We start from the raw sequence: 27,119 nt of genomic DNA on the forward strand, positions 1-27,119 counted from the left end.
CTGTAAGGCTTCGTTCTTTTTCTGGAAAAGTTCCTAGACCCAGTAACGAAGCTGATTACGACACTTGGCGCTCACACATCGAACTGCTTTTAAATGATCCTAGCATGTCCCATCTTCAGATCTCAAGAAGAATACTCGAATGTCTACTTTCGCCTGCAGCAGATGTTGTCAAAGGGCTACGGCCTGGATCACCCCCCATCGCTTACCTGCAGCTCTTGGACTCAGCCTTTGGTACTGTTGAGGATGGGGAAGAACTTTTTGCACAGTTTATGAACACCCTTCAAGACCCGGGTGAGAAACCCTCCACTTATCTTCATCGATTGCAATTAGCATTGAACCTAGCTGTGAGAAGGGGTGGGGCTGCACCGGCCGATGTAGATAAACACCTACTCAAACAGTTCTGTAGAGGATGCTGGGACAATTCTCTACTTTCTTGCCTGCAACTTGAGCAGAAGAAAAGCAACCCCCCTTCATTTGCTGACCTCCTGCTGTTACTAAGAACAGAAGAAGACCGACAGTTAGCAAAAGCTAGTCGCATGAAAAAACACATTGGCACCACCAGGCAACGTGGCCAGCTTCAGCTCCAAAGTGCGTGGGCCTGTGCAGAGTCAAGAGAGAAGTCAGAGGTCAGTCTCAGTGTTATTGAGGATCTTGGGAGGCAAGTAGCCAGTTTACAAAGCCAATTAACCTATTTGATGGCACAGAAAAAGACAAAGGGGGCTGATAACAGGGGAGCAGCAGGGAAAAGTCCAGGCAGAGTACAAAAACTTGATCGTGTTGACACAGACATGCTAAAACAGACAAAGAAAAAGCAGACTAACAGACCCAGGCCTTGGTACTGCTTTAACTGTGGGGAGGATGGGCACATTGCCCCAGTTTGCACAGACAGGGCAAACTCTGCTTTAGTAGCTGAAAAGAAAAAAAAGTTAGAGGAGAAGCAGCAATTGTGGGACGCACAAAACAGTCTCAACTTACCTTTAAACGACTAGCAGTTCCTGTTGGGGGACAAACAGGGACTGAAGAGAGTCAACAACGTCCCTCAGACGTAAATGGTGAAGACAAGGCTGAAGTATGTGCTAATCTAAAACACTCAAGTAAGAACCACCCTTTTAAACTCCCTAAGGGGTTGGTTGGTACCAAGAGTACAGCTAAAGTCCACATAAAGGGTGAAGAAGTCAGCTGCCTACTAGATACGGGTTCCCAAGTAACAACAGTCCCCCGGTCATTTTATGAACAGCACTTTCCAGAGCAGGATATTAAGCCACTACATGATCTCTTGGAGGTGGAAGGAGCGAATGGACAGTCCGTACCCTACTTGGGTTACATAGAAATGACTGTAACTTTTCCAAAAGAGTTTATTGGAGTGTCAATGGATGTTAATACACTCGCTTTGGTTGTTCCTGACATTCGAGCCACTTCACAGTCTCTTGTGCTTATAGGCACCAATACGCTGGATGTACTGTATGACATGTACTTCGAAGCCGGATTGACACGCCATCAACCAATCCCACATGGCTATAGAGCAGTTCTTAAATGTCTTGAGCTTAGACAAAAACAGACCAACAACAGTCAACCCAGTGTAGTAACATTGCAAGGTAGAAGTTCTAAAGTCATTCCAGCGGGTGAAACTGTAGTAGTTGAGGGAGTTGCTTTAGCTTATTGTTTGCAGAATGAGAAGTCTGTAGTCATTGAGCAGCCATCATTACCCTCCTTGCCGGGTGGCTTGTTAGTAACCGCTAGCTTAGTCGACATTCCCCAGCAGCGGCCCTATAAGCTACCAGTAGTCATCAGTAATGAGTCTGACCATGATATAGTCATTCCTGCTAAATGTGCGATTGCAGAGATAAGTGCTTACCAGAGCATCTTGTTACAGGAGCACAGTGTAGTAAAACAATCAGAACCCCTCCCAAAATCACCAGAGGCTCAGTCAAACAATAAGCACAACTTAAACTTCAATTTCAGTGAGTCCCCAATTCCATCTGAATGGAGAGAACGCATCACTCAGCAGCTCAACAACATGCCCGACGTGTTTGCACAACATGACTTGGATTTTGGCAGAACGGATAAGGTGGCACACAACATAAAACTCTCAGATGAAACTCCTTTTAAACAGCGTGCAAGACCAATACACCCACAAGACATCGAAGCTGTTCGCAAACACATTCAGGAGCTTCTTGATGCAGGAGTCATCAGAGAGTCTGAGTCACCGTTTTCGTCACCGATAGTAGTGGTCAGGAAAAAGAATGGCCAAGTCCGGTTGTGCATAGACTACAGGCGTCTGAATCTCCAGACCATAAAAGATGCATACTCTCTTCCAAAGCTGGAAGACACATTCTCAGCGCTCAGTGGTTCCCAGTGGTTCTCCGTCCTTGATTTAAAGTCTGGTTATTACCAAATCGAAGTTGAGGAAGCAGACAAACCCAAGACCGCATTCGTGTGCCCACTTGGGTTCTGGGAATTTAACCGAATGCCTCAGGGAGTGACTAATGCACCGAGCACATTCCAAAGACTAATGGAAAAGTGCATGGGGGACATGCATTTAAAGGATGTGCTAGTCTTTATTGACGACTTGATTGTGTTCTCAAAGACTCTAGAGGAGCATGAAGCAAGGCTGGTGAAGGTGCTCACACGCCTCAGAGAGTTCGGGTTGAAATTATCACCTGAAAAGTGTGTCTTCTTCCAGACGTCAGTCCGTTATCTTGGGCATGTAGTTTCCAGGAATGGAGTCGAGACTGATCCAGAGAAGATTGCTGCTCTTAAGACTTGGCCAGTCCCAAAAAACCTGCGAGAGCTGAGATCTTTTCTTGGGTTTGCTGGGTACTATCGGAGGTTTGTTAAGGGCTACTCCAACATCGTTAAGCCCCTCCACAATCTAACCTCTGGTTACCCACCTTCTCACAGGAAATTAAAGTCAGATGAGAAAGCAGGTCAGTACCGCAACCCAAAGGAGGTCTTTGGGAGTCGCTGGACACCCGCTTGCCAGCAGGCATTTGACCTGGTGATTGAGAGCCTTACCTCCGCCCCTGTGTTAGGTTTTGCTGATCCCCAGAAGCCCTATGTACTCCACACCGATGCAAGCACCACTGGACTCGGTGCTGTTTTGTATCAGGAACAGGAGGGTCAGTGTCGAGTCATAGGCTATGCAAGCAGAGGGTTGTCAAGGAGTGAGAGCCGCTATCCAGCACACAAGTTGGAATTTTTAGCACTCAAGTGGTCAGTGACAGAAAAGTTCAGTGATTATCTCTACGGCAACCACTTCACCGTTGTTACTGACAGCAATCCGCTGACATACATACTGACCTCAGCAAAACTTGATGCGACAAGCTATAGGTGGCTGGCAGCACTGTCCACTTTCTCATTCAAACTTCTCTATCGTCCAGGAAAGCAAAATGGCGATGCAGATGGACTGTCCCGCAGGCCTCATGGGGAGCTGGCTGATGATCTTAAATCTCAAAAAGAGAGAGAGCGCATAAGACAGTTTACTCAGGGTCACCTCTCTGATCCAGAAAATATAGATGCAGTAGATCAAGCTGTTGTGCAAGCAATCTGTGAGAGACAGCTCATTTACAGTGTCAGTACAGACGGTGTTGCCTTAGTTGAAACTCTTGCCATCTCACCTACTGCTGTGCCTGACAGTTATGGGCAAGAAGATGACCTTGGTGGGTTGCCAGTTATCACCCACTTAACTGAGACAGAGCTTGTGAGTAAACAAAGAGCTGATCAAAGTATAAAGCATGTCATTTCCCAGATCGAGCAGGGAGAAAAACCACCCCCAACCTTGCGACATGAACTCACTGAGCTTCCACTGTTGTTGAGGGAGTTAAATCGCCTTGAACTCCGTAATAACATCTTGTACCGGAGGCGCCAAGTGGGCTCTCAGACCTTTTATCAGCTTGTACTCCCAGCTGAACTTCGTGACACAGTGTTGACCAGCCTACACAATCACATGGGTCATATGGGGGTTGATCGCACACTGGATCTTGTAAGGACCAGATTCTTTTGGCCAAAAATGGCTTTGGATGTGGAGAGAAAAGTCAAAACATGTGGCAGGTGTGTAAGGAGGAAGGCGCTACCTGAGAGAGCTGCGCCTTTGGTCAACATTAACACCACCAGACCCCTTGAGCTCCTCTGTATGGACTTCCTCTCTCTTGAACCTGACAAAAGTGGGACCAAAGACATACTGGTGATTACAGATCACTTTACTAAGTTTGCGGTTGCCATACCAACACCTAACCAAAAGGCCCGCACAGTGGCAAAGTATCTGTGGGAAAACTTTATGGTGAACTATGGAATGCCAGAAAAGTTACACAGCGATCAGGGACGTGATTTCGAGTCCCGCACGATAAAAGAACTCTGTCGAGTGGCCGGCATACATAAAGTAAGAACAACCCCATACCACCCTAGGGGCAACCCCGTTGAGCGATTTAATCGCACCCTACTAAACATGCTAGGTACTCTTGAAAGCCCAGAAAAATCTCGTTGGCGTGATTTTGTAAAACCTCTGGTCCACGCTTATAATTGCACCAGGAATGAGGTGACAGGATTCACACCATATGAACTGATGTTCGGACGTCAGCCTCGTCTGCCGGTTGATTTGGCGTTTGGATTGCCAGTGCAAGGGGGTCAGCAAACATCACACGCAGAGTATGTGCAAAACCTTAAGTCACGACTTGAAGACAGCTACAAGATAGCAATTGAAAATGCTGCAAAGACAGCACGCAAGAACAAAGTGAGGTATGACAGGCATGTGACTGCTTCGGACTTGGAAGCTGGAGACCGAGTATTGGTCAGAAACGTTCACATTCGAGGAAAACATAAGATTTCAGACAAGTGGGAGTCAATTGTCCATGTGGTGGTGAGGAGAGCAGGTACCCTGCCCGTCTATACAGTCAAACCTGAAAATCAGGATGGTCCTTTGAGAACACTGCATAGGGACTTACTCCTTCCGTGTGGTTACTTGTCTACAGAGGTCAACAAGGCGCCTGACCAGCAGCCCACAAGGCGCAGACCAGCAACCTGTGCAAATCCTACTGTGGATGAAAATAATTTCTCAGACGATGAAGATGAAATCATTCCTGCTTACTATTTCCGAGAACCCCAAAATGCTCAGTTTCCCACAGTCCATGACCGTCTAGTGCAGCCTGATCCACCTATGTCTACTGTGCAGGATAAACAGCATACTGAACCTCCAAGCAATTGTCCTGTTGAGAGTCCTGTAAATGCTCAAAATGTTGATTGCACTCCTGAGATTAACAAGCCACCTGATATGTCCAATGGTGCCTCAAACAGTCCTCTCACACTTAATGACCCTAACTGTCACCACTACGACACTGAGGACCTACTTACCGAAAGAGTCATGCTTGATGAACAAGTGGATGAAATCGTTATGACCGAAAGTAACTTACCTGCTAGTAAAAACCCTGTGGAGGAACAAAACTTACCTGATGATGACATCCAAATTGAGCAGCTTCCAGTGTTCTCTGACATGTTAGAGAGTGGAAAGGAGATGAACCGTAAAGAACCAGAAGAGGAAATAAAGGATACAACAGTCAGGAGATCAGAGAGAAACCGTCAGCCGTCAAAGAGACTTGACTATACTGAACTCGGAAACCCCTTTGTCACAATTGTTAAATCATTCTTTCAGGGGTTAACCACAGCTGTGGCTGACATCTTAAGTGAGGGTGAGAACTCATATCCTTCTGTCCTGTACCCTGAGATACAAACAGTTCAACCATTGCCATGTACAGGGACGTACATGAGTTCAAAGGGGGAGAGTGTAGCCAGGTTTTATAATGAGAAACCCTATTTAGCTGTCTAACCTAGTCACGGAAGGGTTAACTTTCATTTTGATTCTTTGATGGACTTGTGAGTGAGCCAATGGGTGAATTTTATGAGGTACTGAACTGACCAATCAGCTGCCAGCTAGGCTCCGTTACAGTTACGCCTCTAGTTTTGTGTCACTGCACGTTCTTTTGGCGCTTGCATTTGAGCATAGAAGGCTGCGTTATCTGCTTGGTAAGATGAACGAAACAATATAAAGTTAATTAAACAAGTTCTGTAATCATTATCGATTATACTAACTATACCTTATTGTAATATAGAGTGTAAACGAAAGCTGTGCCTGAATCCACTGTTATCACGGAGCTAAAAGCAGTGAATTCCGTTAAAATGGTGAGTTGTTTATCTGTCTGAGATCGCTAATATTCATGCTAACAGGCCAGGCAAAGGTGCTCATTGTGTAAAGCTAAAAGTGTAAGGTGTAAAGCCTGCAGTGTGCATATGTTAATAAGGTAATTAGCCACAATAGGCTAGCGAAATACTGGTTAATGTGTTTGAAACCATAAAGAAATGTTAACTTTTCATACTGTTGATAAATAGTTAGTTTGTTAAATAATGATGTTAAAAATTGTAGATTTAATTGTGGTCACTGAAGCTTAAAGAGGTAATAATTTTTAGTGCATTCTTTCCACTGTTACCGGTGCAGAGGGGGATAAATAAGCACACTAACGCCTTAATGCCTCTAATTTAAAGTGATACAATTTGATTAATGTTTACATGCAATTTATGCAGTTTTATTCTTCATACTGTTAATGTTACTACCGTAAGGTTTCATAAAACTTGATTTTGAAATGTGTCTTTATGGAGGATGTAATTTATGTAAATTTAATTTTGATACTAGAGAGAAATTTATATGGTTTTGATACCTGAGAAGAAAACATAAGAGCTGTTGTACAACGAGAGAAAGATTTTTATACTGCATTATAGGTGTACTGACATATTATTTCATTGTATTTTGTAGAAGCCTGTAGCAGTCCATTTATTCACTGAATGGTAATTGAAAGAAATGATTTGGCCTTATTTATAGGTCAGGTTTTGGTAAAGAGTTGGAAACATCGTGCAGAGATCCTTTCCACGGAGTGATACAGATCCACACGTTCCAGACGTTCTCCCAGAGATTCATAGATTCCCAGTCCGGGTGGCTGGGTGGCGAGCCAACCGTGTTTGTGACTCTGACTTTAGACGAACTGCCTGGATCATCCTCTTCATCTTCGTTGTGGTAGGACAAAAACTAACTCAGAGTTAAAAAAAGGGCCCCAACGGTGAAACTGAACTTTTGTCAACCAAGGCAAAACGAACCGAGGACGAACTGAGCTCAACGATTCTGATACGAGAGGGTTTTCTTTTGTTTTTTGTGCGCACTTTATTATTTTAGTTTGTTATTTTTCATAAATGTGTTTTTGCTTGTATGTATGTTTCACCCTGTGAATTTAATACAGGTTTGTCTAAATTGTCATTCTGGTGTGGTATTCCTTTTTTAATTGATCTTCAATTCTCAGGCTCTTAACAATTTAGCGTCTTCTGATTCTGGTCCAAATCGTATTTATGATAACCTCTATGACTACTTTAGACTATTAAATCTATGTACGTTATTACTACCTCGTAATAAGGGTTACACAGTCATTCTTTGAAGTATCAATACTAATAAATTTAGGAATCGTGACGTTTTTAATTTCCAAGAATCGCAATACTTTTGAAGTATCAGTGCACCGTGCAAAACACTACTTGACGGAGTTGATCGGGATAGTATTTTCAGCGTTTAACAACTTAAATTATGTCCCGCTCCTCACACTACTATTATATTCTACCAGAGAGGACTGCAACTGCAATGCATCGTCATTTGGACTACTGAAGTAATGCTCTGTCACATCTGTAATAAATTATTATTATTATTAAGTTATATGTGTCTATCTGTTACGTTTCACTATGTAGCTGTCTGGGACCAAAGCATGTCAAAAAAAGAATGATGGCGATTATAGTAAAACACAATACAATAATATGAAATATTAATATTCCGTATTACCAGACAGTGGGTAAAAGTTAATGCTCTATCACGTTTGAAATGTGCCCTTCACCAAACCCAACCCTAAACCTACTCGATATTGTTAAATGCAAAATTGATATAAAACACATTTGGTGATGCAACTGTGTCATTTCAACTTACTTTTTGCAGATTTGAATTGCATCAGTTTTTAAATCTCTCAGCATATTAATATGGTTTGAAGTCATAACATGATATTCTTCAAGTAATTGTCCAAAAATTAGGCTTTATTAATCAAAACCCTGTATATTTGTGTTAAAAGGGAATAAAAGGTGTCTGAGTTTTACTGTCTCTAGTGTTTGACCCAGGTACGTTTATGCCATGAGACCAGGAAGCAAATAACAGAAACATCATGCTCACCAGACCATCTGAAAGTGTCACCAAGTGCATTTAAAGATTAAAGCTGTCTGTTACGAATTAAATTAAACCTTTACTCAAAGAGGAATGAATTGTCTGTAACAAGTAAAAGAGATTCTCTTATAAAGATCCCTGGGGTTCTCACTCTCACGTCTGAGGTTTCACAAGCACAAAACACTAGGAAGGTGCAAGAGAAGAAAACAGAGGAAAGGAAACTACTAAAGAAGTAGGAAAGACTAGCTCTAACTGCTCATAGTCTTCCTCTGTTAGAGGAATGCTGACAGAAGATTGAGTCATATACACAGAGAAAATTCTTAAGGCCAACACCTGTGCAAATACAACACTGGGAAAATACAGAAAATCCTATATGAAAAATTGAAAATAAAAATATAGAATATCAATCACACTACAGCAGGCTACTTATGTATCGCTATAAATTATGTCAAAAGTGGAAAAAGTTTTATATCTCTCAAAATGAGAGAGGTCACTCTTAACAGCCTGCATTGCAACACAAAATATAGAAGCAGCTTCTCTAATTCTCAGAGAAATATCAGTTTTTTTTTTCTGGCTCACAGGATGTAGAAACACCTTTCTCACTTAAAGACGGAGCTGAGGCCTTTCTGAGTTTAAGACCTCAACAGATTCTGATTCACAACGAAAATCACTAAATACAATCATCTTATTAATCTCTTCTTTATATTATTAATCTGATCTTTTAAATTGGAGACTATTTCTAAATAGTTTCTGTCTTGTTCTTCTTTCTTCTGTGTTTTCCCTTCTTCTTCTCTTTCTTAAAGTATTTGTCTTGTCTTTGCAGACCTTGCACAGTTAAAGCACTCGTGTCAGTTTCTTGAGTTTGATTTGGAGAGTGCACATCATTTATGGGATCTATTGGATACAACAGTTATAATATTAAATCCTGATTTTTTTTTTTTTTACTTTTCCATTTATGTACTTATTTTTAGATATAGTGAATACAAATTAAAGAATAACAATAAATTTACTCATTTATTTTTTATACATCTTATTGATTTATTTATTTACAGTGCCCTTCACTAATATTTGCGCAATATGAGCAAAAGCAATTGTGAAAATAAATCTGCATCATTTATCTTTTTGATTTTTCATCCAAAAATGTTACCTTTGTAAAATTGCACACTTGTAAATAATATCTGTACTTCATTTAAATAGCTAGCACATATGTTTTCCCTCTTTACTTCTACTTCTGTATTAAGTGCATTTTAAATTTTCTGTTTCTTATATTAGTGTTATATTCCATCTGTACTGTTTAATTTTATTTAATAGTCTAATGTTCACACATAGGAGGATGGCTTGATCTTCACAGTTAAACGCTCAAATATTTTGAATACCTGTTTGCAATGTGATTCATGCACAACTGATGATGCTCCTTAAATTTGCACTAATCTAGAATTGTTTTACCAAACTATTTACAGTGTGCAGTCTAACACAGGCAACCATATTTTTTTTCACCTTTAGTAGTCTGAAGATGACAAACCAGAAACAGAGGAACAAATAACTTACAGAGAAGATTTACAAGCCATACCAGCCTCTCAAAGTGAGTTATCATGGATATTCATGTAAAACATCTAATAAAACTGATCAACTAAATAAAACAAATAAAATATTCATACAAAACCAGAACGCAAGAGAGTCCTAACCTATATATAATAAAGTAATTCTTCACTAAAAAAAATGTAACAACATCTGTGTCTGAATATTATCAAGAGCACTCACGTGACTGTGTTCAAACTCGTCATATCACGCGGGTCAATCACAAATGCTCCAGCTCTGTGAATTAAACTGCAGACTAAATCCCCGCGAGGCTATAAATATTCACGAATTCAGTTCCGTTGATTTGAACTGTGTGTCCGTTACTCCGGAACCGGAAGCGGAAGCGTCATCAGTGAGCGCTTGAGCAGATCTGGCGCCTTCTGCTGGACGCTCGCGCATTTATAACTTTAACTTCTCATTTACACTTTATTATTTCAGATACACTGTATTTACACGAAATACAAGAAACTATTGAAACACGGTAAAGATCTGAATAGTTTCCCCCGTACGAATAAATTCTTTGTTATACACAGTGAAAGAGTAAGAGAATTAGACAGGTTTATTAAAGTCATGTATTTATTATTGTTTTTACATTGCATACATTTCTAAGTGATCAGAGGGTATCAGTTGTCAGAAATAATCCTTTAATGATTTTAGCTTTTAAAGCTCTACAAAGAGACCTAATGCCTCTTGCTTCACCGTTTTCAACACAAATTAATAACTCAATATAGCCCCTTTCACACTGCACGTCGGACCCGCAATATTCCCGTAACATTACCTGGTCGCCTTCTGTGTGAAAGCAACCACGTCCCGGAATTGATTACCGAATCGAACCCGGGTCGGGGACATAGTAACATTGCGGTAATCGATCCGGAACGAGCGCTGTGTGAACAAAAGCCAGATCTAATTCCGTGTCGAAGTGATGACGCGCGTTATCGCGCGACTCTTTTACCGGCTGTTTTGATTCGCGACGAAAACATATGTGCAAACTGTAATGAAGCAGAGATCAGTTAGTTCCTCACTTTCCTCGCTGACGCTGAGATCGTTTGCTTGCTTCAGTTAAAGTATAACGTGACAAGCGTTGTCGACTGGTACATTACACGTCACGCGCTGATGTCACGTGTCGTTACGGGATCTTCAAGGGTTGTGTGTGAAAGCACGCACATATACCGGGTCATCACTGGCAGTGTGAAAGTGCCAAATCTAGCGACCAGGGAACAATTACAGGAACACTTTACCCCTGTATTTGCCGGAATGGCAGTGTGTAAGGGGCTTATGTTTCATATCTGAAATAATATACCTTATTCATAGAATATTTTTCTGTTTTCTTAAATTACGTGTAAAAATCCACAAAATAATGGCGATAATAATTTAGGAAATCCCAACCAGACGGTGCAACTGGCTCCATTACTGAAACAGTTAAAAAAGAAAGAAAAATGTTTAAAAACAATGAGTTTAATGAGTGGAAGCAACAGCTGCAAAACCAAAAACTGTAAAATATAAATAAGAAATCCTAATTTTAATAAAGTACAAAAACTTAATTTAAACTTTAACAAACACTTTTTTTTTTAGAGGTTCACTAAATAACTAAATAAATGAATAAAGCCAAATGACTTGCAGCAACTGAACATGAAATACAAACAGATCTCAAGATCTCAGCATCTTCAATTATTAATAAATCAAATCAGTGCAGTACAATTCTCTGGACTCTCTAGATCAATAATTATCAAAAAATTTTAAACATTCGCATTTGGACTGTTACGACAGGGCCATTTCATAATATGGTCTTTAACTACTGAACCCAAATGTCTATAAATCTTAAAACAAAACCCAAAACGTCACAGAACTTTGTAAAGCATTACATGATTCTAACCAATCATCCAACATTTTATGGAGACTGGACAGAAACTGACACTGTAATAGTTATGAAGGGTAAACATTTTTCAGACATTTTAGTCTTGTCAATTATGCAACATCATGATTAAATTTAAACCTGAAAAATATGATAAACAGGACACTTCCAGTAAGCATTTTATTACCTGCAAGTTATTAAAAAAAAAATCTGTATCTACGACATAATGTGTATCTGTGTGTGTGAGCATGTTTAGTCTGTATTAAGTAATAGACTGTGTTTTAAGTAAGAAAGTTTAACATTTTCATTACTATGTGATGAGTCTCCCTCCCCTCTTCAATGTATTATGAATTAATAGCAATGTATTAATAAAAAAAGGTTACATTTAATCAACAATAACTCATATCTCTCTATCTACTGACTTCAAGTGGGAATGCGTATCGGTAAGGTTTTGTAGCAAATTAACTCAATAAAGAAATGCATATAAATAATTACAATTAATTATGAATATTTAACATTATGTATATCAGATGCCAGTAGTAAATGTAGCAGAATTTAATTCCCATCAACTAATCTGTTCGTCCAGCAAACATTCAGTATGATTTCGTAACTCCAAAAAATTATATTTCCATGGCCACAGAATATAAGTTTCTTACAGAATGAATGTTTTAGAGCATATAGCTAAATCATTTCGTAAAAGGGACATTATTCACAAGCAGTGACACAATCAGAAACTCATGTAATCTGTGCACAAGAGTTTTATTAACTAAACACTAACACAAACTAGTCTAACACATTTCTTAACCAATAGAGATCTACACTTTCGGAGGGAAAGTTTACGACTGTCGTCGCAGCATGGTATTTTGTATATTTAATGGCATTGGGTGTTGATGCAAAACTACTAAAGATTCTCAGAGCATTATCATGTAGTGTAGGTATCAACATATGTACACTCTCAATTAGATCATCAAAACACAAATTCAAAGAGACCAAACATGGTATAGATGAGGTTATTTTAACTAGTGATCTATCATAATGCATGCATAAAACAGTATACAATACAAAAGACAATATACGAGAACAGTAATAATATACACAGTGACCTGGCGATATGCGTGTTCTTTCAGAGAAAGTGTTTTTTCCCTATGAATTAACTAGAGAAGAGTCTTTTATGGGCATTATGGGTGTCTCCTATGGGGAAAGGTAGTGAGAGGGAGGACTCTAACTTTAAAATATTATCTAATCTGATTGATAACCATGATCGTTTCACTTAGGACAACATTCAGGACAAAAGCTACTTCAGAAAAGGCTCTTCCATTGACTAATGCCTTTACTTTTCTTTGCCAAATTGAAGTAGCTTCTGTTATTCTGTTTCCCTCATCAGCAGCTCGCACAGTGTTTCCTAACTAGAGATAAGATACGACTTTATAAGATAGGATAATAATACTAAATCAAGTTAAGATTTGCTTCTGTAATACGAATTTGAAACAAATCCTAATTTAACATACATCTTAAGTTGAGACCTGAGATAAGAAATTTTCCGTAACCCGCCCCATGGGATATCATTTATATCATGAAGCAAAATGATGTACAATAATAAACCTTTGTGACATTGTTCTTTGGGGAGAAAATTTATCTTTGAGTTGATCTGAATCTCAGTTGAATCTGCTGGTTTTGAAGATGAACTTTATTCACTGAGAAAACTTCAGATAATGTTTCTTTGTCTTGTCACTGGTAATGACAGATTTATCCAGATGATATTTCACAGCTTGATCCATTATTGTGTCACATTTGGTGAGGAAGCAGCATCAGATCTGAAAATGATCTACTAACTGTGTTTGTTTTTTGTATGATTGAGTAGAGAAGATGAATGTTTGAAACACTTCCCACATGCAGTGCAGTGATACGGTTTCTCTCCAGTGTGGATCCTCTCATGTCTTTTTAGATGTGATGACACACTGAATCTCCTGTCACAGTGTGAACACTTGTAAGGTTTCTCTCCAGTGTGGATCCTCTCGTGTGTTTTCAGGTATTCTGATCGACTGAATCTGTCATCACAGTGTGAACACTTATAAGGTTTCTCTCCAGTGTGGATCCTCTCATGTCTTTTTAGATGTGATGACACACTGAATCTCTTTTCACAGTGTGAACACTTGTAAGGTTTCTCTCCAGTGTGGATCCTCTCATGTCTTTTTAGATGTGATGACACACTGAATCTCTTTTCACAGTGTGAACACTTGTAAGGTTTCTCTCCAGTGTGGATCATCTCATGTAATATATATCAAATCATATCAAATATTGTTTTAATCGAAAACTCTTTCCACACAAATGACATGAATGTGGCTTCTCCTTCGCATGAAGTTTCAGGTGTTTTGTCAGGTTTGAAGACCACAAAAATGTTTTCCCGCATTGATCACATGTGTGTGGTTTCTCTCCAGTGTGGATGTTCATGTGTACCTTAAGAGATGATGATTGTGAGAAACTCTTCCCGCATTGATCACATGTGTGTGGTTTCTCTCCAGTGTGGATGTTCATGTGTGTCATAAGGTTTGATGACCATGTGAAACTCTTCCCGCACAGATTACAAGTGAACGGTTTCTCTCCAGTATGAACTCTCATGTGTAGCTTGAGAAGAGCTTTACTTGTGAAACTCCTCCCGCACTGATCACAAGTGAACGGTTTCTCTCCAGTGCGGATGTTCATGTGTCCCTTGAGAAGAGCTTTGCTTGTGAAACTCTTTCCACACTGAGTGCAGGGGAAAGATTTCTTCTTCTTCCTTTTCTTTAAATCTTTCTGTATGGGTTTTTTCTCCGTATCTGACATGATTTTTCTTCTCAGATTCACTCAATTCTTCTCTCTCCTCATTATGTTCAATCAGCTCTGAAACAAAAGTAAAAATCATATATATTTTCATTAACTTGTTTAAAAAAAAAAACACTAAAAGGACATAAAACTGAAAATTATAAACAGGGTTTCTGCAGGGTTTATTCAGTCAAATTTAAGACTTTCTAGACCTTTTTATGACTACTAGGATTTGAATTTACTGTTGCAATCAAAATTACTCAACCCCCCAGAGACTGCAGTACTTTACAAATACAAGCCTTTCTGAAGATCCAGGATAAAATAAAAATTGCATCTATAACAGTTCACTGGCATATTAAAAGTGATATTGTCAATATATAATGTAATATTTTTGAGTTATAAGATTTTTTTATAATACTGCTGTGTCATAATTATTCAACCCCGATTCAACATTGCTGTTTTTAAATCACTTATTTGCATGGTGGGGAATAAAACAGTCTCAAAACACAATTAAGCTTTTAGAAACTCTATTAAAAACAGAATTAGCTTGAGCTGTTACACATACAGTTTGGCCCATGCATGTGCTTAAGTTGAGTAGCAAAAATGTCAACAGAGATGTCATGAAAGCTAAAGAGAATAAATATCATAGTACTTTAGAAAGGCTAAGGCTATATGAAGATTTCCAAGAGACACAGCTCTCAGCCGTATTCCCTAAGTTTAAAGTGTGTTTTACCAGAAAAACTTTGAGGGTGTTGAAGAAAAAGCACAATATCATAAAACGTTTTATCAGAGCAACTGAGAAAAACCTGCAATGTACAGCCAAAGACTTGCAAGATGACCCGATGAAAGGAGGAAAACCATTTCAAAGCATTGTGTAAGAAGATCACTAGACAAGTATGGCCTTCATGTTGAGACATCTTGTAGAATACCACTCTTGATCAAGAAGAACAAAGGACAACTTTAACTTGATAACATTTATTTGTGTAGACCTGTGGAGCTCTGGAGGAATGTTATATGGAGTGATGTGACCAAACTGCAACTTTTTGGACCCATGGATCAGCGGTATGTCTGGTGCAAAACAGGCAAAGCTCATAAGCAGAACACTGTATCAAGATGGTGGCGCGTCCACACGCAGCGGCTTCTCTCTGTCCCGACAGAACGGTGTTTTCGTGTTTTTTGTCTTGTGAGTCGCAGTGTTTTTGTACGTTGTCTTCGCGTCTACCTGTCTGTAAGCGCAAATACAGTCGCGAGTTTCTGATCGATGTCGGCAGGACCGCATTTTTACAGTTAAACTCCGCGCACGCAGAACAGCTGCGGGATCTTGATCTGCTACGGAGGCCTTCACCATCACCGACCCCCACTACTGCATCTCGCCCACAGCGGAGGCGCCACAAGCATAGTAAGAGGGGGAAGCGCGGAGGTATCCGGGCTAGGCTAACGGCTAACCCACACAAGCCATCTGTCCCCACCATCATACTGGCTAACCTACGCTCGTTGGATAATAAACTGGACTACATCCGATTATTACGCTCAACTCAGAGGACTGTAAGAGACTGTTGTGTTTTTGTGTTCACGGAAACATGGCTCAGCAACAGCGTTCCAGATGGCGCTATTCAGCTCGACCAGCTGACGTGCTATAGAGCGGACAGAGCTCTCGTTGCGGGAGGATAAACCCGCGGCGGCGGGCTTTGTGTTTACATCAATGACGCGTGGTGCCGCGATACTGTTGTGATCTGCAAACACTGCTCACCCCTGGTGGAGTTTATGATTATTAAGTGCCGGCCGTTCTATCTGCCGAGGGAATATACTGCTATACTGCTCATTTCAGTTTACATTCCCCCAAACAACAGCTGCAACAGGAACGACGCACTAAATGAACTGTACCAGCACATCAGTGAGCAGCAGACAGCACACCCCGATGCTTTTCTCATCATAGCTGGGGATTTCAACCATGCTGACCTTAAGAGTGTGTTTCCAAAAATACACCAGCACATCAACTTTCCAACACGAGGTAATAACATTTTGGACTTTGTTTACACCACACAGAGAGGAGCTTACAAAGCCCTCCCCCTCCCCCACCTCGGAGCTTCAGACCACATCACTGTTACGCTAATGCCTGCATACAGACCACTCATTAAAGTCGCCAAACCAGTTTACAAACAGATTAAAGTGTGGCCAGAAGGATCATCAGATGTTCTTCAGGACTGCTTCAATACAACTGACTGGGACATGTTTAAACAGGCTGCCACATGCAATAACACCACTGACTGTCACTGCCTACATCAATAAGTGTATTGATGATGTAACAGTCACAAAAACCATCACTGTCCGGGCCAACCAGAAGCCATGGATGACAGGGGAGGTCTACAGACTCCTGAAGACACGGAATGCTGCCTTCAGAGCTGGAGATGAGGTGGGCCTGAGAACAGCTAGGGCCAACCTGTCCCGTGGCATCAGAGAGGCTAAGAAACAGCACTCCAGGAGGATAGCTCATCAATTCAGTGACAGCAGAGACACTAGGAACCTGTGGCAGGGGATACAGACCATTACGGACTACAAGCCCCCACCCCGGACCTGTGACAACAACATCTCTCTGCTGAACGAGCTGAACACCTTCTTCGCTCGCTTTGAGCAACAAAACAGCACCACTGCACAGAAGACTCCACCTCCTCCCGGTGACCAGGTGATGACGCTGACCCCAGACAGCGTGAGGAGATCCTTCAGCAGGATCAATGCACGCAAAGCTCCGGGTCCTGACAACATCCCAGGGCGTGTACTGAGAGACTGTGCAGCAGAACTCACTGATGTCTTCACAGACATTTTCAACATATCACTGAGTCAGGCTGTTGTTCCCACATGCTTTAAAACCACTACCATCATCCCAGTCCCAAAGAAGCCATCTCCATCCTGCTTCAATGACTACCGTCCTGTTGCACTTACCCCCATTCTCATGAAGTGCTTTGAACGGCTAGTCATGCACCACATCAAGTCTGCCCTCCCCCCCTCCCTGGACCCCTTCCAGTTTGCATATCGGTCCAACCGGTCGACCGATGATGCCATCTCCACTGCCGTCCACTCGGCACTCATCCATCTGGAAAAAAAGGACTCTTATGTCAGAATGTTGTTCATAGACTTCAGTTCAGCATTCAACACTATCATCCCTCAACAGCTCATCTACAAACTGATTCAGCTGGGGCTCAACACTTCGCTGTGCAACTGGCTGTTGGACTTTCTGACTGGAAGACCTCAGGCAGTACGGGTCGGCAGTAACACATCCAGCACCAACACAATGAACACTGGGGCCCCCCAAGGATGTGTGCTGAGCACCCTCCTCTTCACTCTGCTGACCCATGACTGCACACCGTCACACAGCTCCAACCTCTTCATTAAGTTTGCGGATGACACGACTGTGGTGGGTCTCATTAGCAACAAAGATGAGACAAATTACAGGAGTGAGGTGAGCCGCCTGGCCAAGTGGTGCAGTGACAACAATCTGTCTCTGAATGTGGAGAAGACAAAGGAGATTGTTGTAGACTTCAGGAGAGCACACACTCAGCACGTTCCTCTGACCATCAACAGTGCGACTGTGGAGAGAGTGAGCAGCACCAAGTTCCTGGGTGTGCACATCACAGAGGACCTCTCCTGGACTGAAAACACAGCAGCACTGGCCAAGAAATCACAACAGCGTCTCTACTTCCTCCGCAAACTTAGGAGAGCCAGAGCCCCACCCCCCATCATATACACCTTCTACAAAGGCACCATCGAGAGCAATCTGTCGAGCTGCATCACTGTGTGGTATGGCGCCTGCAACGCATCCTGCCGAAAGACTCTGCAACGCATAGTGAGAGCAGCTGAGAAGATTATTGGTGTTTCTCTCCCCTCCCTCCAGGACATATATGGAACACGTCTCACCCGCAAAGCCATCTGCATCGCAGGTGATCCCACTCACCCATCACACAGCTTCTTCAGCCTGCTACCATCAGGGAGGAGACTGCGGAGTCTCCAGGCCAGGACCAGCAGACTGAAGGACAGCTTCATCCACCAGGCTGTCAGGAACCTGAACTCCCTCCCGAACCTGCCCCCCCTCCCCTCTTCTTCCCCAGGCACCACTGAACTATGAACCCCCCCCCCCCCTCCACACACACTAATTATTAATATGATGGCATGCACTAGTCACTTGTGCAACATTGTCCTGCTCACTACCTCATTCGGCATGGATCTGATGTCATTCCACTACCTCATCAGTCAGTTAAATAAAATAACTGCTCTTGGTCACTTGTCACATGTCAGTTTAATCAGACTTAAGATATTTTTAATAAGTGATTTTTTTTTTTTGCACTAAAAAATCTTTTAACTGCACTGTTGTTCACTTCATTGATTTGCACTATATTAGTATTTGTTCGTTCATGTGCAGGAGGGACTGTCCGTGATACGCGGCTCTCTCTCCGCACCGAACATAGCACGCGAGTAACGCAGTAACTCAGTTACTCAGTTCAGCTTTTCCGCGTCTTGTGTTTGGATGCTTGATACTGATTGTTAGCGACGGGCTTGAGCCAGCTACTAAACGCACCGTCTTCGAGCCATAGATCGTTAAATGTACATTTTTGAAAGTCCTTCTTACAAGTCTGTATGCTGCCGCATGGACCTTGTAGTTCTGGAACGCTGTGATACCAGTGTGATACCACCCAGATTCCTCATACAGAACTACAACAGGCGAAACAAATGAATGCCATTGCCGCTGCGAGATTATTTTGATGGAATAACAATTTAATGGACTAGCATATCAATTTAAGACGTGGAAAAATGTTTTTTATGACCTTGTATGGAAAATCTGGACGTTTTTATGACTTTTTATGGCCTTAAATTCTTATTGTTAAATTTATGACTTTTTATGGCCCTGCGCTAAACTTATACTTGGCCACCAACTCACACATTGGCGAGTGAAATCTGAGAATTTATCTGAAGATTTAGTTGCATATGAGAGTGATTTACTCGTAACGTAGAGGGTTACTATGTAGTAAACAAACCCGCATGCCTCTGCCATTCATTCATTCACACAGAGCATACAGGATTCATATATTTCAACCAACTTTTGCGACTAAACATTTACAGATACTGGTCCATATGGAGATTTGATTTGATTAATGTATGCTAACTTGGACAAATTCTGTGACTGTGCATATTAAAATGTAAGTTTCATTTTCATGACTGGATTTTGAGATTCCGTCTGCGTTTTCTGCTTCTGAAATCATAGCACTGTATGTGTCAAGAACCGGGTTTGAACGAGACCTCGGTACCACCGGTTCTTAAAGAAAACTGGTACAGTCACATTTTCATTTTTTTTGTACCGACTTGCTACCAAAGTACCTGGTCTTTTGACAACACTAATACATATATATATTTTTTAAATGACGGAAATCATAATATTACATCTCTTTTCTACACATATGGATGAGTGAGTCGATCACGCTTTGTATTTTGTTTGCATGTGAGTGTTTTGCCCTCTTTCCCTTTTTAGTTTGGTCTACTCCATTGCGTATCTTGAAACACGCCCCTTTTCACATGTAAATTTGCTTAAAACATAACCGACTGTGTTTACAAGAATACTTGCATAGATAATTATTTTTGATATTATTTATTTTTAATAGTATAATTATTAGTTTTACAGAATGCGCGCGAATTGGTTAAAACACTTGAATTGGCACGATTTAGAAACAAGTGCAAACGATCAACTACGATCCCTTTTTTACCCCTTCAAGCGAGTGAACAATGCAAATCAATTTAGGAATTTTACATCACTATTCACGATAGACTGTTGGGCAGAGCGGTGATATATTTTGGAGCCCGACAGGAAAACACAATAGCCCCAGGACATCGGGCTCGAGATTTTTTGAGCCCTGCACCTCAGATCTATCCAGTTTGGTCAACCATTGGTTTCCACACTTGTTTTGTTCAACAAAATAAATTATTATTTTAAAAGATTGACTCCAAAGGAACCATCTGTTTACTAATCGGATCATGAACTTGTATTACCAAGTCAAAGATTATCTATTATTGAACATCTCAAATAAATAAATACTTCAAGTTCATCTGTAAAGCACATAAAGCAATCGTTTGAGTTCATTAACTTCTATTTCATGCATGATTTGTATGGATCTGTTAACTGAATGCAAAGTGTGAGTTCTAGGAGAATGTTTTTGGTCCCAGTCTGCCCCTGTGTTCATGAATGGGGTAAACTGATCTTTAAATTACTATTTTAAAAATTGTGAGGTTCCATGAACTGTTTAGTCAATCTGAGTAAGAGATAAGAGAGAATGTTTATGGAAATCTGAGATGTTGCTGTGAATCAGTTTGGTAAAACACTACTTGTTTAATTTGTACTGGTCAGAAAAAGTCATAGAACGTGTCCCTTTGCTTTAGCAAAATTATTCAACAGCACTAAACACAATATAAAACTGCCTGAAGCTTTATAACCATGAGCATTATTAATGAATATTAAACACCAACCTGTTTGTTCTTCAGTATCTTCAGTGTGTCTCATCTTCTCTCGGTCCTCTTTAATAAACTGAGTCTTAACAGATTTCATCTCTTTTTGATGATTTGAGGCTCGTCTTCACATGTAAACTGATGGAAATATTCCTGCATTTATTGGTGAATTGATGAATAGGAGATTGTTGTCAGAGGAGTTTCACTGAACATGAATTTCTGTGTGGAAGAAAATAAAAATTAAATCAGAGGCATTAAGTGTTATCTCTTTGTAAATCATAACATTACTATATTACATTATATTTGACCTAAACACTTTTGACTACAGTGTCGGGCCGAGTCCCAAAACACACTTGTAGCCAATCAGAAGTAAGGGGCGTGTCTTGTAAGGATAGCGAGAAGAGAGCGCTTAATTTAAGTGCACAGACTGATATTAGCAGATCGACTACAGATAGATAAATAGGGGCGAAGTCCTTTCGGGGTATGGCCGTGTTTGTTTTGGTGCTTTCAAAAATCAGCATTGTTTGGTAAAAAAGGCCGATTGTTGGTGGGAGGAGTTTTGCCCAAATCAGTCCAGTGATATGTGGCCCAAATCAGGATAAGATCTGGCACCATATTGTGTAACCCTCGATTAACAAGATAAATACAATATTGCATGATAATGATTAAAAGATCACAGATATTTTAATGAAGTGTAGTATTGTTAAAAATGAAGTCTTTGAAATGGAAAGTCAAAACAGAATTAGACATTATCATTTCAAAATTAAAGGGGGGGTGAAATGCTATTTCATGCATACTGAGTTTTTTACACTGTTAAAGAGTTGGATTCCCATGCTAAACATGGACAAAGTTTCAAAAATTAAGTTTTATATATGAAGGAGTATTTTTGTTCCCAAAATACTCCTTCCGGTTTGTCACAAGTTTCTGAAAGTTTTTTTCGAGTATGGCTCTGTGTGACATTAGATGGAGCGGAATTTCCTTATATGGGTCCTAAGGGCACGTCTGCCGGAAGAGCGTGCGCTCCCGTATAGCAGAGCACTGAGAGGCTGAGCACAGACATTCATTCACTGATCAGAGCGAGAGCGTCGCGAAAAGTCACAAAAGAAGTGTGTTTTTGGTTGCCAGGGCATGACAACCCTGCACAGATTGACAAAAAAAAAAACAGCATTAAGGGACCAGTGGATGGAGTTTATTTTTACAGAGCATCAACGGAGTTGTGCAAGTGTTTTTGTTTGTTCCCTGCATTTCGAAGATGCTTGTTTTACCAACAAGGCCCAGTTTGACGACGGATTTGCGTATCGTTTATTTCTTAAGGATGATGCAATTCCAACGAAAAAGGGTCACGATCGTGTGTTGGAACCGCAGGCGGTGAGTAAAACTGCTTCAAATATCTCTGCCTCCTTGTTAGTGCGTCCTCTCCCATGCCGGAGACCCAGGTTCGAGCCCCGCTTTGAGCGAGTCGTTGCTGCTGCTGCTCTCGTTCAGTTTCAGCCTCGGGATCTGATTCTGGATCATAAATAAATGGCTGAATCTGACAGTTAGCCATGGTTTGTATTGGATGATGGTTTTTTTTCCTCACGGTAATGTCACAACTTCCAAACGCTCTCAACGCAAAAGCCTACTGGCGCTTGTGATTCTTTAGCTCCGCCCACACGTCACGCCTCCAGCCGGTCGTGTTTTTCCGGGTCGGTACAGACTATCTTTCTCTTATGACTATAATAAAAATAAAGACTTTTTGGAGTTATGAAGGATGCAGTACTACTCTATAGGTACTCAAGATTAACAGGATATTGAGTGAAAACGAGCATTTCACCCCCCCCTTTAAGCAAATCAGTCAAGTGCATTAAACCGCACTTAATTATAATTTTATTAAATTTTATATTATTATACTTTGTATAAATAATGTTAGAATCCTTATATGAAAAGAAAGAGAGATCATTTAACCGTTATCATGTAATATTTATTTGGACATACACTGATCTATAATAGAGAGTGGGGGCACATCATTTTTATTAGTATGCTGTCATGCACAAGCATTAAATAAAATGATCATGAAATAATTTTATTTTTATTTGAATCCTCTGTTTCCATTTGATGGTGTGAGGAACAGATCCAAATTCAAACGGCATTCATTGGCGATATGTATCTCCTTCTTCTGTAGCTATTGTAACAATAAAAAAAATGTGCTGTTTTACAACAAGTTTTACAGCAACGATTTCAAACGCTCATTGGCTCTCGCCAGTTTCGTCAGAGATTGCGACATGCCATGTTTTCGGTGATGCGTGTTTTGAATGAGAAACGTGTGCCTTGATGGAGTGGATCAGGGTAGTATTTTCAGTGTTTGACAACTTAAATTATTCCCTTCTCCTCATGATTCTATTATAATCTGCCTGAGAGGACTGCAACTGCAAATCATCGTCATTTGGACTACTGTGATACTGCTTTTTGTCACATCTGTAATAAATTATTATTATTAAGTTATTGTTAATGTTAATGTTGCTGCCTGGGACCAAAGCATGTCACAAAAAGAATGATGGTGCTTATAGTAATACACAATGCAATAATATGAAATATTAAGATTCTGTATTACCAGACAGCAACATAGTGTTGGCCCAGATGTGGGCCGGATCTTGGCCAAAACTGCTTGCTGTCTGGGTTGGGTCTGGGCTATATAAGGCTCAAGTGTGGCTCAGATTTGGGGATTCTGGTTTACTTAAGGCTGAGAATTGGCACCAATGATGAAAACTGTTTTGGCCCAGATCAGGGCTAGTTAACTGTGTTTAACTGTTTGAGATTTGGGTTGGTTACAGCCCATGTGTTGCCCTTGTCTTAAATCCAGTTCTGGGTCACTTCAGGGCCGTCATTCTTTGCAGCATTTGGGCCGAGAGAAAAGTTATTGTTTTTCCTGGATCTGGGTCACAAGACATTTGCTATGTGGATAAAAGTTAATGCTCGACCACGTTTGAAATGTGCCCTTCACCAAACCCAACCCTAAAATTAGTCGATATTGTTAAATGCAAAACTTATTGTGGCAGGGGAGGCTTGGTTCAGCTAGGTCTGTAACGGGAGAGAGAGTGAAGAGACAAGCGGTGGTAAGTGGGTCAAGTGAGAAACGAGTGACACCTCCTTCTCATTGCAGTGATTGGCGTGGGGAAGCGGTATTTAAGCCAGCCGCGAACCAGCGAGGGGATAGAGAGCTGAGGACTCATGGGGACTCAAGCAGAAAGGCGGAAAGCAAGACTGAATTGTCCATCAGTGGTTTGAATTAAACGTATGCGCAGGTGGCGTGACTTTGTTTTATTTTTGGTGATTAATAAAAACCCACGAGCCTCAGAAACGCCGACCCTGGTCTCCTTCCTTCTCCTACATAAGAACTTTATCACACTGTTGCCGATATCCGGGAAGGAAGGAAGGAGAATGACCATGAACATTGGTTTCAGGCAATGATGCAGCTCCAGCAGGAGGACCAGCTGGACCGGGAGGTTCAACCCCGCCACCCACATGCCTCTGATGAAGATGGGGAAAAAGGACGATCCAGAAGCATTTATCGACTTGTTTGAGAGGACGGCTGAGGCGTGTGGGTGGCCGACAGACAGCTGGCCAGAGACCATCATCAACAAAGTGGTACTGGAGCAGTTCATCTCACGACTACCAAAGAGAACCGCCCAGTGGGACCAGTGCCAACGGCCGGCGTTGCTGTGCGGCGTGTTCCGGGGTCTGCGAACTCCTTCGATCTACCCCCCCCCCCCTCTTCCCCTTCTTCAAAGCCTGTCCCTTATCCCAGGACCCGATTCGCTGGGCCACCGAGGGCCGCCCCCCGCTGGAGGACGGGGACAGATCCGGCTGCTGCGTAACGGGGCCCTGCCAGGTGAATGGCGTCACCGCATCGGGAGGCACTCGATGAGCCACCTGCCACTTCCCCACGTCAATCAACTGACCCACTTCCGGCCACTAGGGCGGCGGGGAGGCCTAGGCCGGCCTGCTGGCGTATGCGGGGAGGTGGGAACATTGGTCCGGATCCCGGACAACCCGCAGGCTGTCCCCGATCGAGCCGGGTTGTACCAAATACCATATTATTAGTATTAAGGGGGGTACCGATCAGGCTTTGGTGGATTCAGGTTGTAAACAGACCTCCATCCATCAAAGCCTGAAACAATCCAGGGCATTGGATACGGGCCGCATGGTTAAGGTGAGGTGTGTGCATGGGGATATAGTGGAATACCCCGTAAAAGCCATAGCCATCAAATTAAGGGGACAAAAGCTTTATGTGGAGGTGGCCGTTAGTCCGCGCCTCTGGCATCCACTAATCTTGGGGACCAATTGGCCAGCTTTCAAACAATTATTGGGCTGTTTAACAGTGGATGCCTCAGGGAAGAAGAGCGGGCCGGAGGGCGGGGCGAGCGCTCAGGTGGGAGAATCTGTGCTAGGACCCAGTTGGGAAGCTTCAGGGGAACCAAGTGACTAGGCGAGGCTAAACCTTTTCAGTCACGATGACTTTCCTCTGGAGCAGTGCCAGGATGAGACCCTCAAACATGCATTCGAGCAGGTCTGTTCCATCGATAGGTAGGTCCTCCATCTGGACTGCGCGTTCTACTATCCATATTTTGGCATTATTAAGGACCGGTTATGTCGAGTGACCCATGACGCTCAGAGAAAGGAAGATACAACCCAATTATTAGTACCTCGGAGCCGTCAGGAAATGCTTTTCCAGACGGCGCATTGTAATCCAATGGCAGGGCATTTAGGTATGACAGCCACATTAAATCGTCTAATGACCCGATTTTTTGGCCGGGCATTCACGAGAAAGTGTGCATATGGTGCGCGTCTTGTCGGGAATGTCAGTTGGTGAACCCACCAGCCACCCCAATGCGACCTCTTCCTCTAGTGCAGGTCCCCTTCGAACGAATTGGTATGGACCTCATTGGGCCCTTAGAACGATCAGCATGGGGACATCTTTTTGGGTTAGTCATAGTGGATAACGCAACACGATATCCTGAAGCAGTGGCACTCCGCAACATCTCAGCAAAGAGTGTGGCGGACGCCCTGTTTCTTTTAATCTCCTGCGTGGGAATCCCAAAAGAGATTCTCACGGACCAGGGGCCTCATGTGCAAAGACTTGCGTTGAATTCATACTAAAACATTGCGTACGGACAAAGCTGTAAAACAAACAACAGATGTATGAATTTCTGCGTACGAAGGATTCCACGCATATTCTCTTTGTACATCCCAATTAACGTAAAATTGAGCACACATGCACGAGCACAACGCCCCACCCAGTCTCCTCCCCTAATTAAATCAATTTAAATATGGTAATGAGTCCACTTTGGCAAAAGATAGCATTAAGAAAATGGCTAAAGCAAGCGGCAAGAAACGAAACTTTACGGAAAGTGAATTGGAGGTGCTACTATCGGAGGTAGAGACTAGAAAAAATATTTTATTTGGAACTTTGTCTTCCGGAATTAATAACAAAAGGAAAAAAATATGAGTGGGAGAGTTTGGCTGAAGCAGTCAATGCGGTGGGATCTGAAAGTCGCACTGTAAATGAGCTTAAAAAGAAATGGTCTGATATAAAGGTGGACGTTAAACGGAGAACTGCTGCGCACCGACAAAGTGTGGGCAGAACAGGCAGTGGTAAAGGGGTCGATGAACTAACACCCTTTGAGCAGAGAGTTGCCTCAATTATGGGTGACACTTTACTCTCTGGAGTAGTATCTGCTGCTGTGGGAGACTCTGATTTACAGGACTGCGACGAAGGTAACCAATTTCTCATTTGTTTTTACTTTGGTACATATAGCTTACCTATTTAATTGTCAAATGCATTCAGTGTAGCGGACCAAAAGTACACCAGAAATTTTACGGATCAATTTCATTAATTGCAAATGTGTGTGCCCCTTAAAAATTGAATGTACTTAAATTACAGTTAACATGTGGCTTTTTATTTAGACTCATATGGCGCAACAGCCGAAACATCCACTGCTCAGGAGGGGCACTCGGTGTCCGCCCCTCCTGAGCAGCCAGCGCCCACTATGCCCAGCGTTTCCAGTGCTCCCCCCCAGTGCTGACGCCCATCCGTCTGGCCGCGTCCTGACACATGCTGTTTTGGAGTCACAACAGCAAATCGTTATGGCCATCGGGGAAATTAACAGTCACCTGAAAAATATCACTGACGCA

General features: G+C 41.8%; 3 protein-coding genes and 1 long non-coding RNA gene across 7 annotated transcripts in view; 1 reads left to right on the plus strand and 3 right to left on the minus strand.

Moving 5' to 3' along the window:
* The window catches only part of LOC127952173 (zinc finger protein 93-like), a 119,894-nt gene that overhangs the window by 28,841 nt on the left and 63,934 nt on the right, over positions 1 to 27,119 (minus strand). Inside the window, exon 5 of one of the 2 annotated variants that reach the window (XR_008152838.1) lies at positions 12,401 to 12,763. The exons of the other annotated variant lie outside the window; for it this stretch is intronic. The gene's annotated coding sequence lies outside the window, so the exon portion shown is untranslated. Of the gene's footprint in view, positions 1 to 12,400; positions 12,764 to 27,119 lie in introns of those variants that run through there. 2 annotated transcript variants of the gene reach the window in all.
* The window catches only part of LOC127952186 (zinc finger protein 665-like), a 117,132-nt gene that overhangs the window by 26,149 nt on the left and 63,864 nt on the right, over positions 1 to 27,119 (minus strand). The window contains exon 1 of one of the 3 annotated variants that reach the window (XM_052550585.1): positions 9,992 to 10,151. The exons of the other annotated variants lie outside the window; for them this stretch is intronic. The gene's annotated coding sequence lies outside the window, so the exon portion shown is untranslated. Of the gene's footprint in view, positions 1 to 9,991; positions 10,152 to 27,119 lie in introns of those variants that run through there. 3 annotated transcript variants of the gene reach the window in all.
* LOC127952226 (uncharacterized) lies at positions 5,093 to 7,206 on the plus strand. The gene is made up of 3 exons (XR_008152848.1): positions 5,093 to 6,015; positions 6,102 to 6,171; positions 6,866 to 7,206. It is a non-coding gene; the product is annotated as an uncharacterized LOC127952226 (long non-coding RNA).
* On the minus strand, positions 12,401 to 14,078 carry LOC127952220 (protein krueppel-like). The gene has a single exon (XM_052550638.1). The coding sequence runs from the start codon at positions 13,924 to 13,926 to the stop codon at positions 13,489 to 13,491; it is 438 nt and encodes a 145-aa protein (XP_052406598.1). The 5' UTR covers positions 13,927 to 14,078; the 3' UTR covers positions 12,401 to 13,488.

The sequence above is a fragment of the Carassius gibelio genome, chromosome B3 (genome assembly GCF_023724105.1).
Source record: "Carassius gibelio isolate Cgi1373 ecotype wild population from Czech Republic chromosome B3, carGib1.2-hapl.c, whole genome shotgun sequence".
NCBI lineage: Eukaryota > Metazoa > Chordata > Actinopteri > Cypriniformes > Cyprinidae > Carassius > Carassius gibelio.

Coding starts and splice junctions, on each gene's coding strand:
- LOC127952220 (XM_052550638.1), bottom strand. CDS start 13,926: ATGATCCACACTGGAGAGAAACCTTACAAGTGTTCACACTGTGAAAAG.